The sequence below is a fragment of the Struthio camelus genome, chromosome 1, assembly GCF_040807025.1.
Source record: "Struthio camelus isolate bStrCam1 chromosome 1, bStrCam1.hap1, whole genome shotgun sequence".
NCBI lineage: Eukaryota > Metazoa > Chordata > Aves > Struthioniformes > Struthionidae > Struthio > Struthio camelus.
Genome location: NC_090942.1, coordinates 16,102,939 through 16,116,662, shown reverse-complemented (window position 1 = coordinate 16,116,662; position 13,724 = coordinate 16,102,939). Strand labels below are relative to the sequence as shown.

The 13,724-nt window shown below is 38.3% G+C and overlaps 1 protein-coding gene across 1 annotated transcript in view; it reads right to left on the bottom strand.

Annotated features, from left to right (window-relative positions):
• Positions 1-6,628: 6,628 nt before the first annotated feature.
• Positions 6,629-13,724, bottom strand: part of PRKAR2B (protein kinase cAMP-dependent type II regulatory subunit beta) — a 102,031-nt gene continuing 94,935 nt past the window's right edge. The window contains exons 6-11 of the mRNA XM_068930342.1: positions 12,872-13,025; positions 11,372-11,473; positions 10,697-10,771; positions 9,194-9,259; positions 8,853-8,991; positions 6,629-7,485 (exon numbers count right to left, since the gene is read on the bottom strand). Coding sequence (XP_068786443.1) covers positions 7,352-7,485; positions 8,853-8,991; positions 9,194-9,259; positions 10,697-10,771; positions 11,372-11,473; positions 12,872-13,025 — 670 coding nt within the window. The 3' untranslated portion in view covers positions 6,629-7,351. The remainder of the gene's footprint in view (positions 7,486-8,852; positions 8,992-9,193; positions 9,260-10,696; positions 10,772-11,371; positions 11,474-12,871; positions 13,026-13,724) is intronic.

The window sequence follows — 13,724 nt, the reverse complement described above, 5'->3', positions numbered from 1 at the left end:
TCAGTAGGAAAACCAATCCCGTGGAATTTAACTAAAAATCCTCTGTGCTTGATTACATAACAAAATAATCCTTTACAGATCATCTTCTGTGTTTGAAAATGCAGAATTATTTGAACAAAAACCTCTCTGAAAATAAATGTTGATATTCAACTATGAAGAGTCTTGAGAGTCTTGTTATGGAGCAAGTTTCCACCCCACTACACATTACTCTCGATCCAAAATGAAAAGCGTCGTCCCAAATTAAACGTAGAACGTATTTGCTGTGAAGGTTCACAGCTCCTTACAAAAATTTCTGCATAAATGTTAAGTCTGAAGCCAGGTCTTGCCAACCCACTGGCCCAGATTCCAGGTACAGGTCGAGACAAGTAAATATCACTGCAGCATTCAAGCCCAGATATCACACTTAGCATCTATGACATACACAGAATGCAGAAAAATAAGAATCCTACCTAGCACTTAGATTAAAAACTTGCAAATATGAATGTCTGAATAGTTCTGAGAATCTGAAAACAGAATCGTTAACAGCTTTCTTCTTTTAAAATCAACCTTTTTCCCTTTACATACGGTACGTGAAAGCATACCCCGTGAGAAAATGTGTACGACTGGAAAATGAGTAAAAGGACAGATACTCCATGCAGTAGATGGCACTGGACCACACGGATTACTTACTAAGCACCCTTTGGTTAGAGTCAAACATTGATCTTTTAAATGTTGGAATTAAGACTGTTTATGTCAATCCAGTACTCCTTGATCTGTATGTCTAGTTTCTAATTAAAAATCATTGCTTGTCCCCCCACACCCTACCTCGCCTTACTCTATGACCAAGATGAATAGGTGCTTGGAGAATGAATCAATAGTGGGTAACACCAGCTTTGTTGATTCAGTTGTTTTTGCCGTTGGAAGAGAGGTGGAAAGCAAGGTGGGGGACTGGGAGGTGTTAGCAGTGAATTTGTGTCACATTGTGGATGGCTACCAGGAAGCATAAGTGACCAGGAAGGATTCTACGTAAACAGGAGATAAAGATGTAAATAAAGTTGCATTTGCCCTGTTTTATTCTAGCTATTTAAATCTTAAAATTGCCAGCCACAAAGTTAAGAAAACATGAGGTAGATTTTCAAAAATCGTAAGATTATGTTCAAAAATCACATCAGTAAAGTATGTATTATACAGCAGTTTTGCACCTATCTACCTACTTTTAATCTCTCCTATCCAAAGCCAGTGTCCTTGCATTTATGACCTAGCTTCTATTGCTGACTTTCTGAAATACACCCTGTCATTATTTTAATCCTGCTACAAGAGCTTTCACATCTGTTATCTAGCCATCCACCCTCAGTAATAAGTAAATGCTCTGTAAATATCAGATGAACCCTGCTCTCCAGAGCTTTCACCTTTACCCAGTATGACAGCCTCTGTTCTCCATCTTTCTCACATCAGTTTTCTCCTCTCACAATGACTTCTCTTTCTCCTAAAGCTACTCCCACTCTTCCCGTCTTCTCTCAGCCTTTGATGGCTAGCTGCAGTGGGAGTTGGCTCTCTGCACATCCTAGTGACGGCTCTAGGCACACTAACTCCCACACATCACCTCTTTTATCGCCCCTCAGAAGGTACTGTTGGGAATGCAGAGCAGAGGATCCACTCCTCCCAGGAAAGACTGGAGCTGCCGAAATTTCTCCTTTCCCCCCACCAACTTCTGTGTGAGAATGGTGCATGATTGATTTGAATGACAGAAGGAAAGCTTTGCTTTCCTCCTTACAGTGGTTCAGGCTGGGGAGCAATAGGGCATACAATAAGGCCAGAGGATTTTCTTCTTCCAGGTCAGGTCAGGAATTGATGAGGAATTCACTTCATGTCATTATGACATAGATTCCCGTCTTAGCTATACTTTTATCATCTACAAAGGTAGAGCAAGACAAAAAAAATGCAACTGGTGTCAGGAAAAAGAAAGACCTAACAGATCAAGAAACAACCCTGAAGAAAAGCAGGTAAGAAAACCCTCTATCCCAGCCCAAAGCTTGCAGAAAAACAAGAAGAGACTACAAACACAGAGGATCTGTAGGTTCTCTCTGTGCTGAACTAAGGTAAACGGTAAATGCGGGGGAGTGTTCCTGGGCACTGGAATACAGTCATCGGTACTCTAAAATTGCTAGAATAGCCTTGGCATAGTTTTTGCTTGAACCAATAGCAAGTAATTCTTGCATATGGTTTGGCAGTTAGCATGAGCCAATGACCATTCCCAGTGGGTCATCTGTACACAGCTGCCCCATATGATAAGCTGGAAAAAGTTTATAGGACAGCTTATAGATGAGCCTGCACAAAGAGTTAAAAATACTATGAATGTTGGCCTTTCGATGCCTCAGTACTAGCAAATAGTCTCAGGCTCATACAATTTACTAGTATGGATGTAACTATAGAGAGCAGGTAGGATATATATCAAAGTTGCACTCAGAAGTGAGAACAGGAACTAAGAGGACAGTGAAGGTTTCGTTTGCTCAAGATAGTCACACCATCTTACTTCACAAGAGAAAAAAGAAAATACAGTTTGGTGAAACATGGATGGTTTTCTCCAAAGATGATGCTTATCAGAACTGCATTACCAGCGTCTTCAGAGATGTGGGGCTCACTTAGCCTCCAGGGATTACTGCTCCTCACCGGGCAACCTGCTCATAGAATGTTATCCTTCCTCACAACTTCAGAGCTGCTCAGGTGAAATAATTCAACACCTTCAAAGAAGAAAGGACAGGGTATTCATACCGTGCTGTGATGCTATCTTTAGGCCAGCTTGATTTCACTTACCTAAGCAAGAAAAGTTTGAGTCACAAGATGCTGCCAAAATGGCCTAGTATCAGAGTTTTTCAAACTGTTTTGACTGGGCAGGGTTTCTTTCCTGGAATAGTTGGGTCTCTCTCTCTTCCCCTTTCTCCCATACCTGGCATGCACATACCTTCACTAGCTCTAAGGAAGAAACATAGCCCTACGCACGGTATTCATACAGCCTCAGCAACACCATTACTGCACTCCTACTTGATTTGCGCTTGTACCAGGGACAAGGACAGGACAAAGAGGATATGGAGGAGAGAGCTGCTGCCCAGCCAACCAGACCAGTGCATCCTAGTACAAAACCCAGCCAGTCACTCCACTTGCCTTACAGTGCGCCACTGCCACTGGGTCTTCAGAGGCAAAGATAATTTAGAGGCAAAGAGAGAAAAGGGGTGAAGGAAGAGACAATGGTTAGAGGGAATTTTCTTCGGGCTTTTCACGTTCTCGCAAGAGTGATCTGTTTCCCTTCCATCCACCAAGGGAGAGTGCCCAGGCCGCAAAGCGCCTTCCTGAGCCAAAAAGTAGATGAAAAACTTAGAAACAGACTCGGTATACGTCTGATGGAAATCCAACTACCAGACTGACTTGAAAATAATCCTGAATTTTATAACACAGTCCTGACACAGCATAGAAAGAAGCAACCCGTTCCTCCCAGGGAAAATTGAAGTATAGCTTATTTGAGGAGCTACAGATAGAAGAGAAGAAAATATTTTAGAAACTCTAGAAAAAAAAATGCCTATAACCATCACATGAATGTATGAACAAAAGGAGCTTTAAACTAACATAACATTTTAGCAAGAGCATGTAAGAATGTCCATCCTGTGGTAAACTGACTTTCAGCCAAACACTTTGTTCAGCACAGGTGTCTAAAAATAAGAAGACGGTAGAAATTTGTTGTTCCACGTATGTGAAGGATGACCAGCAGATACTGATTTTGCACATTTGTGAACTCTCTGATATTAAAAACAACAATAAAATCTCACTGTCTGCCAGGGAAAGTGTGTCACAAATGACACAAAATGGACACAAATAGTAATGTAACTGATCCCAAAGTGACTTTACAGGAAGCTTAAAGAACCAAACTTTTCAAAAAAAAAAAAAAACCACAAAACCCACCACTCCACAGCAAAGACCACAGCAATTTTCACCGAATAAAAAAGATAACGTGAGGAAAGATGATGGAGTGACAAATGGTTTAAGTTGCAGATGGCTTCACAGTACTCTTCATAGCAGTCAAGCCCCCAAGACTCACACAATCAATCACTTGTGGGCCTCAGACAGGAGATCAAGAAGGCAATGATTTGCTTTCTTGATTTGCCAAGTTCATCCCAGATGAACTTGGATGAAATCTCACAGAGCATAAACAAATGGCATTAAAAAGAGCAGGGGCATGAGCACTAGGACAAGGAAGCTTGGCTTCCTTAGGGTCTGTGTCTTGTGATGGCCTGAGGGCTGTGGGTGAAGCTTTTCCCATGGTTCAGGCATGTGTCAACACACTGCCATGTGGCTTCTCCCGTGCTCAGCGGCACGTGAGCTCCTCAGTGCCTTGCTCTTACTGAGCTCGCCTCCCTGGCTCTTCTCACCTTATGCAGCTGGGCATATTTTCAAAGAACTCACTGGAGCGTTTTGTTTTCCTCTTTAGACCTTAGCCGCTTGTCAAGCTTGCTTAAATCATCAACAGGTTTACAACATTTGCTGGTGAGGTGGGGGAGAGAAGAGAGAAACAGAAAGATTAACGTGGACATGCCAAGCGGTTACCTAAGTCCTGTTCCTTTTGGGACCAGGCTACTAGTGAGGACGACAACATCTTTAAAAACAAAAGCGTTAGGTAGTCTAAACATGGGCACAGATACTCTCATAAGGCAAACGTGACATAGAATTGTTTAAGATTATCAGAACTCTCTACCTTTTTTGAAAGGTCCAAACAATAAGAATCAGTAACTTCCTGTGATTTCCTTTTTAGGACAAACACTTGCCACATTTAAGATGGGAGGACTAGCATTTTTGAGCTGTACATATGAATAGATCCAGGGGGACTCCCAAGTGCTGACTGATGAAGGATGTAATATTTGGTATGAAACTCACAAAGTGGCTATTCTATTACTGTCAAATGAAAACCCTCACATTCACCAAAGAAGCAAACTGCAGAAATCATCCAGTTCCCAAGAGCAACCCAATACGTTGCTGCAGCATTAAGCCATGCTTTGGGACAAAGAAAATCCAAAGGCTGTGACTATGTTAAATTTGGCATTCTCCTCTACTACAGATTTTTCCTGATTATGAACTGCAAGCACATCATCAAAAATGAAGTATATTACCACACCAACCTATGATCTATCCTGAGTAGATAGAGTATCTGCCTAACTTCTTCATTGATGAAAAATCAACATGAAAGTGTTAAAAATTACGAATGTTTTAATAAATGAATAGAAACAGTTCACTTGTAACTTTATGATAATAAAATTAAAACACAACAATATCAATAAGCATATATTTATATATATAAAAGTGTTGTTTATTGTAAGGAAACCTTAAATATAACCAACAATATTGAAAATATCGTGACTGGCATTTATGGCCTTGATTGAAGTTTACTGCCATACAAGTAATTATTAGCATTGTTCTTAATCACATTAGGCTAGTGCAAAGTATAGGTAACTCTCAGAGATTAAGCATACAGAATGACAAGAGTGTAGATTTTGGTTACCTGATTATTTCCTTCTAGTATAACAGGCTTCTCTTTTTTTCCATAAATCAAAAGTACAAAGGCAAGTTATCATATTTGCAATTATTCATACCAGGTTTCTAGGTTAAAAAAAAAAAAAGACACTTGTAAATTTTGCTGAGATTGTGTTTTGTTAATAATTTGTGTAATAATTTATACCATACTGTATGATATAAATTATATATATTGAAACAGTATTATATAATCATAATTTCATATTCAGGTATGATTATATAAATTGTCAGAACATATCACTAGCTGTAGGATAATAATTACATCAACATACACAAATATATGGCATTAGAAAAGTCATTATCTAAGAAGGAACGTTGTAATCATCCAGATGTTTGGAATGGGGCACAAGCAACCTTCCTAACATTCTTCTACTGCCATTTTGGCAGACCTACTGCCAATTGCCTTTTTGTGCACTAGCTTTCCATGTACATACACAGACAGGTTAGTAAGTAGTATTAAAATTAGACTGTGCTTGAAATTTCCAGTCACAGGCCTTTATAAGCAGTGAGCCCCGTGCTCTTACTTAAGAGGACAGTCTCTCTCCTCAGTCTTGGAAGGTATCCCATGCTATTATGGCTAAAAAGATATTTTATGATGACCTACAGGTTTTTGAAAGTAGGACATTAACAGCTTTAACGATAGCATACTTTTCAAACTTGTATAAAACTTTCACATTACTGATCTTTCAAATTCAAAATATTTTTGTACTTGCTGATAAGGATTTTCAAGAACAAGCTCAGTTTAGCATGGCTTTCAATATCAGTCACTTCCTACCTGAATCTGGTCTTTGATAGCTCAGATTAGATGTAAGAGGAGAGATATACAGAGATCATTTGATTTGAAATAGGGAGAAGATTTAACAGATAAAAAGGTGAGCTCTAAAAAAAATTAACTAGAGAACAAGCATAGATAGAGAAGACAGAATGCATAAATATAAAACAAGGGAGAAGGGAAAAATACAGGTTGCGCATGATTAGGTAGAACATGACAATGACCTATACCTTTGCTTCTAAAATATCAGGGTTAATTTGTCAGCTGTCCTCACGCCAGAATGTACAGAATACATATAACTCATAAAAAATGCAGTTTATTGCAAAAATATACAAGTCCTCTAAATTGCATAAGATATTACAATGTCGTGCGGAAACATGACATATTAAACGAAGAGGACTTTAAAACAAATTACAAAATGTTAAAAATCAGATTTGGGTCATGAACTTCACACAAAACGCATTGTCATGCTTTATCTTACGATTAGTCTTGTGTTTCACTACATCTGTGATAAATGCAACATAAAATCATGACAACCGTAATAAGTCAGAAAGTAGTATCTACTGTATATCTTCTGTATTAATACATATAAACACTTTGTGAGCACTAATACTTTCAACATATCACATTCAAACTAACAGTCTTTCCAGAAAAGTTGCAATCATTTTGAAGAACAGAAGCTGGTTTAACAAGTTCATCACATGTGGGTTTCTTGAAATCTACTCTTTAAGGAAATGCTGCGTGTAAAGGACTTGATTTTAAAGGTGCTGCGCTACTGTAAGTCCTCTTGATTTCACATCAAGGAACCATCAGTGCTGAGCACTCTCAAAAATCAAGCCCACAATTTATTAAATTCCTATTTTGTTTACTAGTATTTCTGTTGTCAGTCCAAAAAATACCCCCAACCCACTCCTAAAATCACAGAAAATGCTTGGCATCTATAGGAAGAGAGACAATTTCTCAGTGGACTAACCACTACTGTGCTATATTCTCACAACAGATCTTGTTGCTCCATCGTTTAGTTCATGCACTGGGATCGGCAATGTCCATGTTTGTTCCAAACAGAGCAACTAGCTGCTCTTCATAGTTTGCAATGTTTCTTTTCATAATTTCCATACAAGGTCCCAAAAGCCTTTCAAATGCCTGAACATCCATGACTAAGATAAAAGGGGAGAGAAAGAGAAAGAATATAATGTGTTTGTCAGTTGCAGACACAAATCTTAGTGCTTATGACAAGCCAGTGTAGAATTTTAAATGATAACACGAAAGATATTACTGAGGCATGTACTTTGTTTACGTAGAAGAGAACCACTTACCATAGCAAAACCAACATCAGCTAACACGTTGCTGTCTTGGAACTTTATAAATTAACTTAGAGCTAGCTGGGTTCCCTATTTTGAAAATATTTTCAGATTAAGGTTTATGTGACCCAAGAGCTGCTGGAGAACTCGGGAGGGGCCTGGATTGCTCCCCAGAAAACAGTTTTAAGAGCCTTGCTATTTCAAGAAAATATATCCTTTGCTGATGCTGTGGCTGTATTTGCAATTAAGCCTAGCATATTTCTTTGCTATTTTATTCCTGCTTCCAAGAGGTCAAGAAGGAAACTTCATACTTCAAACAGATTTCAACCTGGTGGCCTGCACTCTCGTGGCTGCTGAGAAAAGTTCAGGATCTCTGCTATTTGGGCAGCGCCAGAGACCTTAGCATTCACCCATTCGGTGTAACGACAGACTCTGCCCCACCACTGCCTCTTGCTCTTCCCTGTCTTTGATCTTTATTGTCTGTTCATCTGTGTATGGCTGGAGATAAGGATTTTAAAAAATAATAGCTTTATAGGTAAGTGGAAAACTTTTTGTTTGCTGGCTTGGTAATAGGACTTGTCATTCAAGAAAGCCAAATCTGTCCCTGTAGTTTGCCATTTTCCCATTAATTGGATACCAATATTTAGAAGCTAAACTCTATAATAGACCATGAAAATGAATGGATGAGAAAAGGTCACCTATGAGTGCAGCTCCTATGGTCTTTGCTTTCCTGTGTCTGAGGCTACAGTGGGACAGAATGATTAAATTAACAGGCTGGTGAAGACAAAGAATTTGTTAAAGCTTAACTCATGGTGATAAAATGGGACAGAATTTTTACCACGTAGTTATTTCTTGGGTGATAGTCTAGTGAGAAAGGAAATTCTTTATCTACCTCTAGAATGTTGGACAGATTCATCTGACAGTTATAAAAAGTTTGCTGCAATCCTCTCAGCACGATCTTGAAACTGTTCTTACCTACATGTGACCAGAGAAACACTGGAGAATGTGTGTTCAATACCAATTATTATTTGTAATTAATTCTTCTAATGTAAATAGAAATATTTAGTAATCATAGTAATACATGTGTACCTTAAAAGTCTTATTTGTTACTAGGCACATGTAATTAAATCTTATAACCTGGAGAAAAGACAGATTTCAAAATAAAAACAACCAGACAGATTATGTATCATTTATATTAGATATAAAATATCACTGAACAATACCTAAACATTTGACGGTGCCAAGAGCAAATGCAGAAGCGGCTCGTGGTTTGTTGGTTACAAGAGCAAGTTCTCCAAAATATTGTCCTCTTGAGCATCGAGCTATTTCAACTGCTCCGTTCTCTTCTACATCTTGTTTACCCTGAAATATCAAGTTAAAAATAAGGAAAAAGAAACAAAGAGAATAAGAGAGAGAGAGACAGAGAGAGATTTGCTGAACTCAGAATTTTACGAGCAAAGTTAACAACAATGGTAATGAGAGACATTAGTGTTTAACATTTAGAATTCATCAAGGTTTTAAAAAAAAAACCCACAAAATTCTCTATGTTTTAGGAATGTTTTACCTTCCTTTTCATTATAATTCTTACTTCTCCAGATTCCACAATGAAGAAAGAATCAGCCATGTCACCCTGTAAAGAAAAAAATAAACTGGGTAATAGAAATGTGAAAGTTGCTTTTTAGTTTAATGGTAACATTAAAATATTTTCAGCCAGCGCCTTGCAGCTTTTTGACACCTACTGCAAAATAAATCACTTCTACTGTGAACCTCACACTCAAGCCACAAAAGAATCAAAACATCTATAAAGAATTGACAGTGAGCCCTTTTCATGAAAAGACATAGCTGACTGTGCCTTAGACAAAATGCAGGGGAAAATATTGTTATCAAAGATTTTAGGATCCTTACTCCCGTTTCTCCCCCTATGTATTCATCTCAAGTAATTTTCTCAATCATCTTTGAAAGGACATGGAGAACAGGAGAGGTTCCTGAGGACTGGAAGAAAGCTAATGTCACTCTAGTCTTCAAAAAGGGCAAGAAGGAGGACCCAGGGAAGCCTGTCCTGGTGCATGGGGTTATTCCTCCCCAGGTGCAGGACCCTGCACTTGCCTTTGTTCAACTTCAGGAGGTCCCTCTCCGCGCAGCTCTCCAGCCTGGCCAGGTCCCTCTGAACGGCAGCACAGCCCTCTGGTCTATCAGCCACTCCTCCCAGTTCAGTATCATCTGCAAACTTGCTGAGGGTGCACTCTGTCCCTTCCTCCAGGTCATCGATGAGTAAGTTGAACAACACCGGACCCAGTATTGACCCTTGGGGGACACCGCTAGCTACAGGCCTCCAACTAGATTTTGTGCCACTGACCACAACCCTCTGAGCTCTGCCATCCAGCCAGTTCTCAATCCTCCTCACCGTCCACTCCTTTCGCCCACACTTCCGGTAGTTCCCTGGGTCCTCCGTGAGGAAAAACTTCTTTCCTGTGAGGGTGACTGAGCCCTGGAGCAGGCTGCCCAGAGAGCTTGTGGAGTCTCCTTCCCTGGAGATATTCAAAAGCTGTTGGGACACGCTCCCAGGCAACACGCTGTAGATGACCCTGCTTGAGCAGGGGGGCTGGACTAGGTGATCTGCAAGGTCCCTTCCAACCTCAACCATTCTATGAATCTGCAATTCCAATAAATATTTTCGGGCAAGACAGTCTCAGTTGCCTACCCTGAAGGGTTTGGGTTCCCTTTTACATTCCTCTTCTAATGATTATGGCATTCATACAACAGAAACAAGATAAGTATTCAGTGCTCATTAGTGTAAGCAGTACTTCTACACAATTTGCATTTCTAAATATACTAGAACTGTTGACTACTTCATGCACACAAACAGAAAGGAATATTTTTCAAACTACCATAAATAAAAAATTAGCTTCTGAAACAGTATGATCACCTCTTTTGCATATCAGATTACTAGTGTTTAGGTCTTTTGACAAAGAAAAAATTAGTTAAAAAGCATGTATTCTTTATACATAGTATGGTAGTTGTTGGCTATTGGAAGAAAAAAACTAAAACAAGAAATGAACCACTGTACCTGAGCAATGATTTGTTCCCCATCTTTGTATACTTTGGTGCCAATCACATCAACCACTTTCAAACGTTCAGATACCTTAGTTTAAAAAAAGGAATTACAAGAAACACTTTGTTAACATTACAATATACATTTAGAAAGTCCTTTAATACTTCTCCTCATGAATCTTTATACAGAGTAGCATATCTTTCTTCGCCTGTGTTGATATTCATTAAAAAAAGGACACAGGAACAATTGTTTATTAGCATTCCAAAGGGTATATTGTCGTCTTAACAGCTGGCGTGCTGACAAAACTTCCATTTTTGTAAGAAGGCTATATATCCAAGTCTTCTAAAATTATTTTCAGAAAAGTATACATGTAAAAATATAGCTGTTAAATGAAAATATTCTACAATTTCCTAAATCATTGTTAATATTACTGACTAATATCTAGTAAAAATTAAGCTCAAGGAAATAAAAAGTAAAAGCAGAAAAAAATTCCTTATTTTTCTACCATATTAATTATGATTCTTGTTCTGAAAATTTAGAAGTATCAAAAAATAGGGTCTTTCTCCCAAACAAAAGTATGTAAATTTTAAGTCTGGATAAAATTTGTATTCCAAATTTAGACTTTGCAGAGGCAGAGTCTTATCATGGACCTCTGATACAGACATTAAAATGATATAATAGAAAACTTACTTCTAAAGATTTAAGGAATGGCAATGACCCAATAAATTTTTCATACATTTTTCTCTTTTTGGCATTGTTTTTTACAATGATTCTTCGGAACGTTACCCTGTCCTGTAAACACAAAGAGAAAAATAAAGTTTATTAACACAAAACGTGTGTGTGGTAGAAATTGCTTTAAAAATGGCTGAAGAATTTCACACCACCCAGTTTTAGGCACTTAATTTAGCCAGCTAGGCTCCCCATATAGTCAGCTGAGAAAGATTCCTTCAGAGGTCAGTTAAGAGCACCTGAAGTTAAGTTCCTGGTCCGATTCACACTCTGAAGAGCTTCTCTGCCCCTTGGCTATATACAGAGGCCAGAGAGGTTAGCTTAACCAGCTCGGCTACGTGATGAGTGGAGTGAACAATATATACCTCAAAACATACACTACATGAGCCAAAACAGGAAAAAGAAACATATTTCCCTGCCTTTTGGGGGTTTAACTGTGTGTTTATTATCAAGAGAGGCTAGTCTCTGTAGGACAAGTTGGGGTTTAATGGTTTTCAGACAAATCTCGTTTCAGATCTTTAGCAAATCATCAGTATTTAAATATTTAATTTACAAAGTTTATTAATCATCCCAAAGTCCCATGCAGATCAATGCATAAGCAAAGTGTTTATTATCTGCAAACAAAATACATTGGTATGGATCTTGGGTCACAGTAAGTCTGTTTTCTCCTATTTCAATAGACTCAGTGCTGCCCTAAATAGCCAGCTGGACACTCCTTAGTATTTGGCAATCCACGGGAAGCAGAAAGATGGAGAACTAGATGTATGCTGTTTTCTTCTAGCGACTTCATGGGTGCGTGTCCTGGTGGCAGAGGAGAAATGCATTGCAGGCGTCACTGCTCCAGGGGGGACTTGCTGGCCAATGCAACCCAAACCAATTTAAAGTCATTCTTACAGTGTCCTCAACCTTGCAATGATCCCAGAAGCCACACAGACTGAGTTGGTGGAAAACCATACATTTCCCTTCAAGAGGGAATGTCATCTTGAGAACTGTCAGTAGATCAATATGTATGTCTTGATGCAGAAGGTCTATCCCACCTTTACTCTCCTAGTAATTTCTATTGCTGTTTTCAAAGGTCTAGACTGTACAACACTGATAAATAACCTCACTTTGGAAATTTACTCGGAACCAAATGCATTTCCTAGCAAGATGTGGGAAAATATTTTGTATATACATGTGAAAGTAATTGTCAGCATTTGGCAGTTTGGAAAATTATCATTAAAACAGAATAAAACAAAATTGTTTAAAGAACGCACAAAATGAGTGTTTTCTTGAGCTGCCCAGGGCTTTTTCTCCAGTTTCTGGAAAAAGACAGTACTATATCTGGAGTTCTCAGCAAGTTTTAAGATTAAATTTTCCCGAATTATAAATCATTTTTGATGCTCATATAGTGTATCAGTGCAATTTATATAAAACGTTTAAAACAAACGAGTAATATATTAAAACAAGTATTTCACTTACCAAACCCCAGATGGCACCAGGAGAGGTAGCTATAATTGTAGCTGCTCTGGGTGTATTGTACATCAAGGCCAACTCACCAAAACTGCCACGGTTATCATAGGTTCCAATACACCTCCCAACGCCATCACATTTTACGTAAATATCATATGTGCCTCTATTAATAAAATAGATAAATACTGTAAGTGGAATCTTTTCCTGTTCTTTGCCAAGCAGCCACTCACTGTATTATTTTATACCATGAATTCTAAAGATAAAGCATTTTGAAATATATATTCTGCTTGCTTAAATGACACTAAGCACCTTGCAGGGTCATCTCAATCATTTCTATAAATACTAAAAGTAGATGCTTTTTAAAGGGAGGGGTAGGGTTACTATCTCTGGCAGTAACGCCTTTAAAAGATAAACTGGATTTACAATGATCAATAACCGGAGCTGCATTTATTAAAAATGAAGACTCAAACTTAGTAGCTGTGTTTCTTAATGTCATTTCAAGCACACTATGAAACCAGCCTTTGCAAAAATGGCTATTATATGACCATAAAGAAATAGAGTTATTTCCCATTTAAAATATTTTAAAGTAGTAATTAGTATTTTTTAATGCAATAATTAGAGGAGATGCAGGACACAGAATGAATGTATATGAAAAGCAACATACGATTACGATACAAAGAGATCATATAATTATCTAATATAATGTGGATTTCTTCTCCCCATCATTAAATAAGCAGCTTGCTTTTTTGCTCTGGGAGAGGAGTAAAAATTGATATGGTAAAACATGACCCAGCCATTCTCACTGATGCTGAGTCATTATTTTATTCAGTGCAGAATATTTATACTGTACTTGATAGATCAT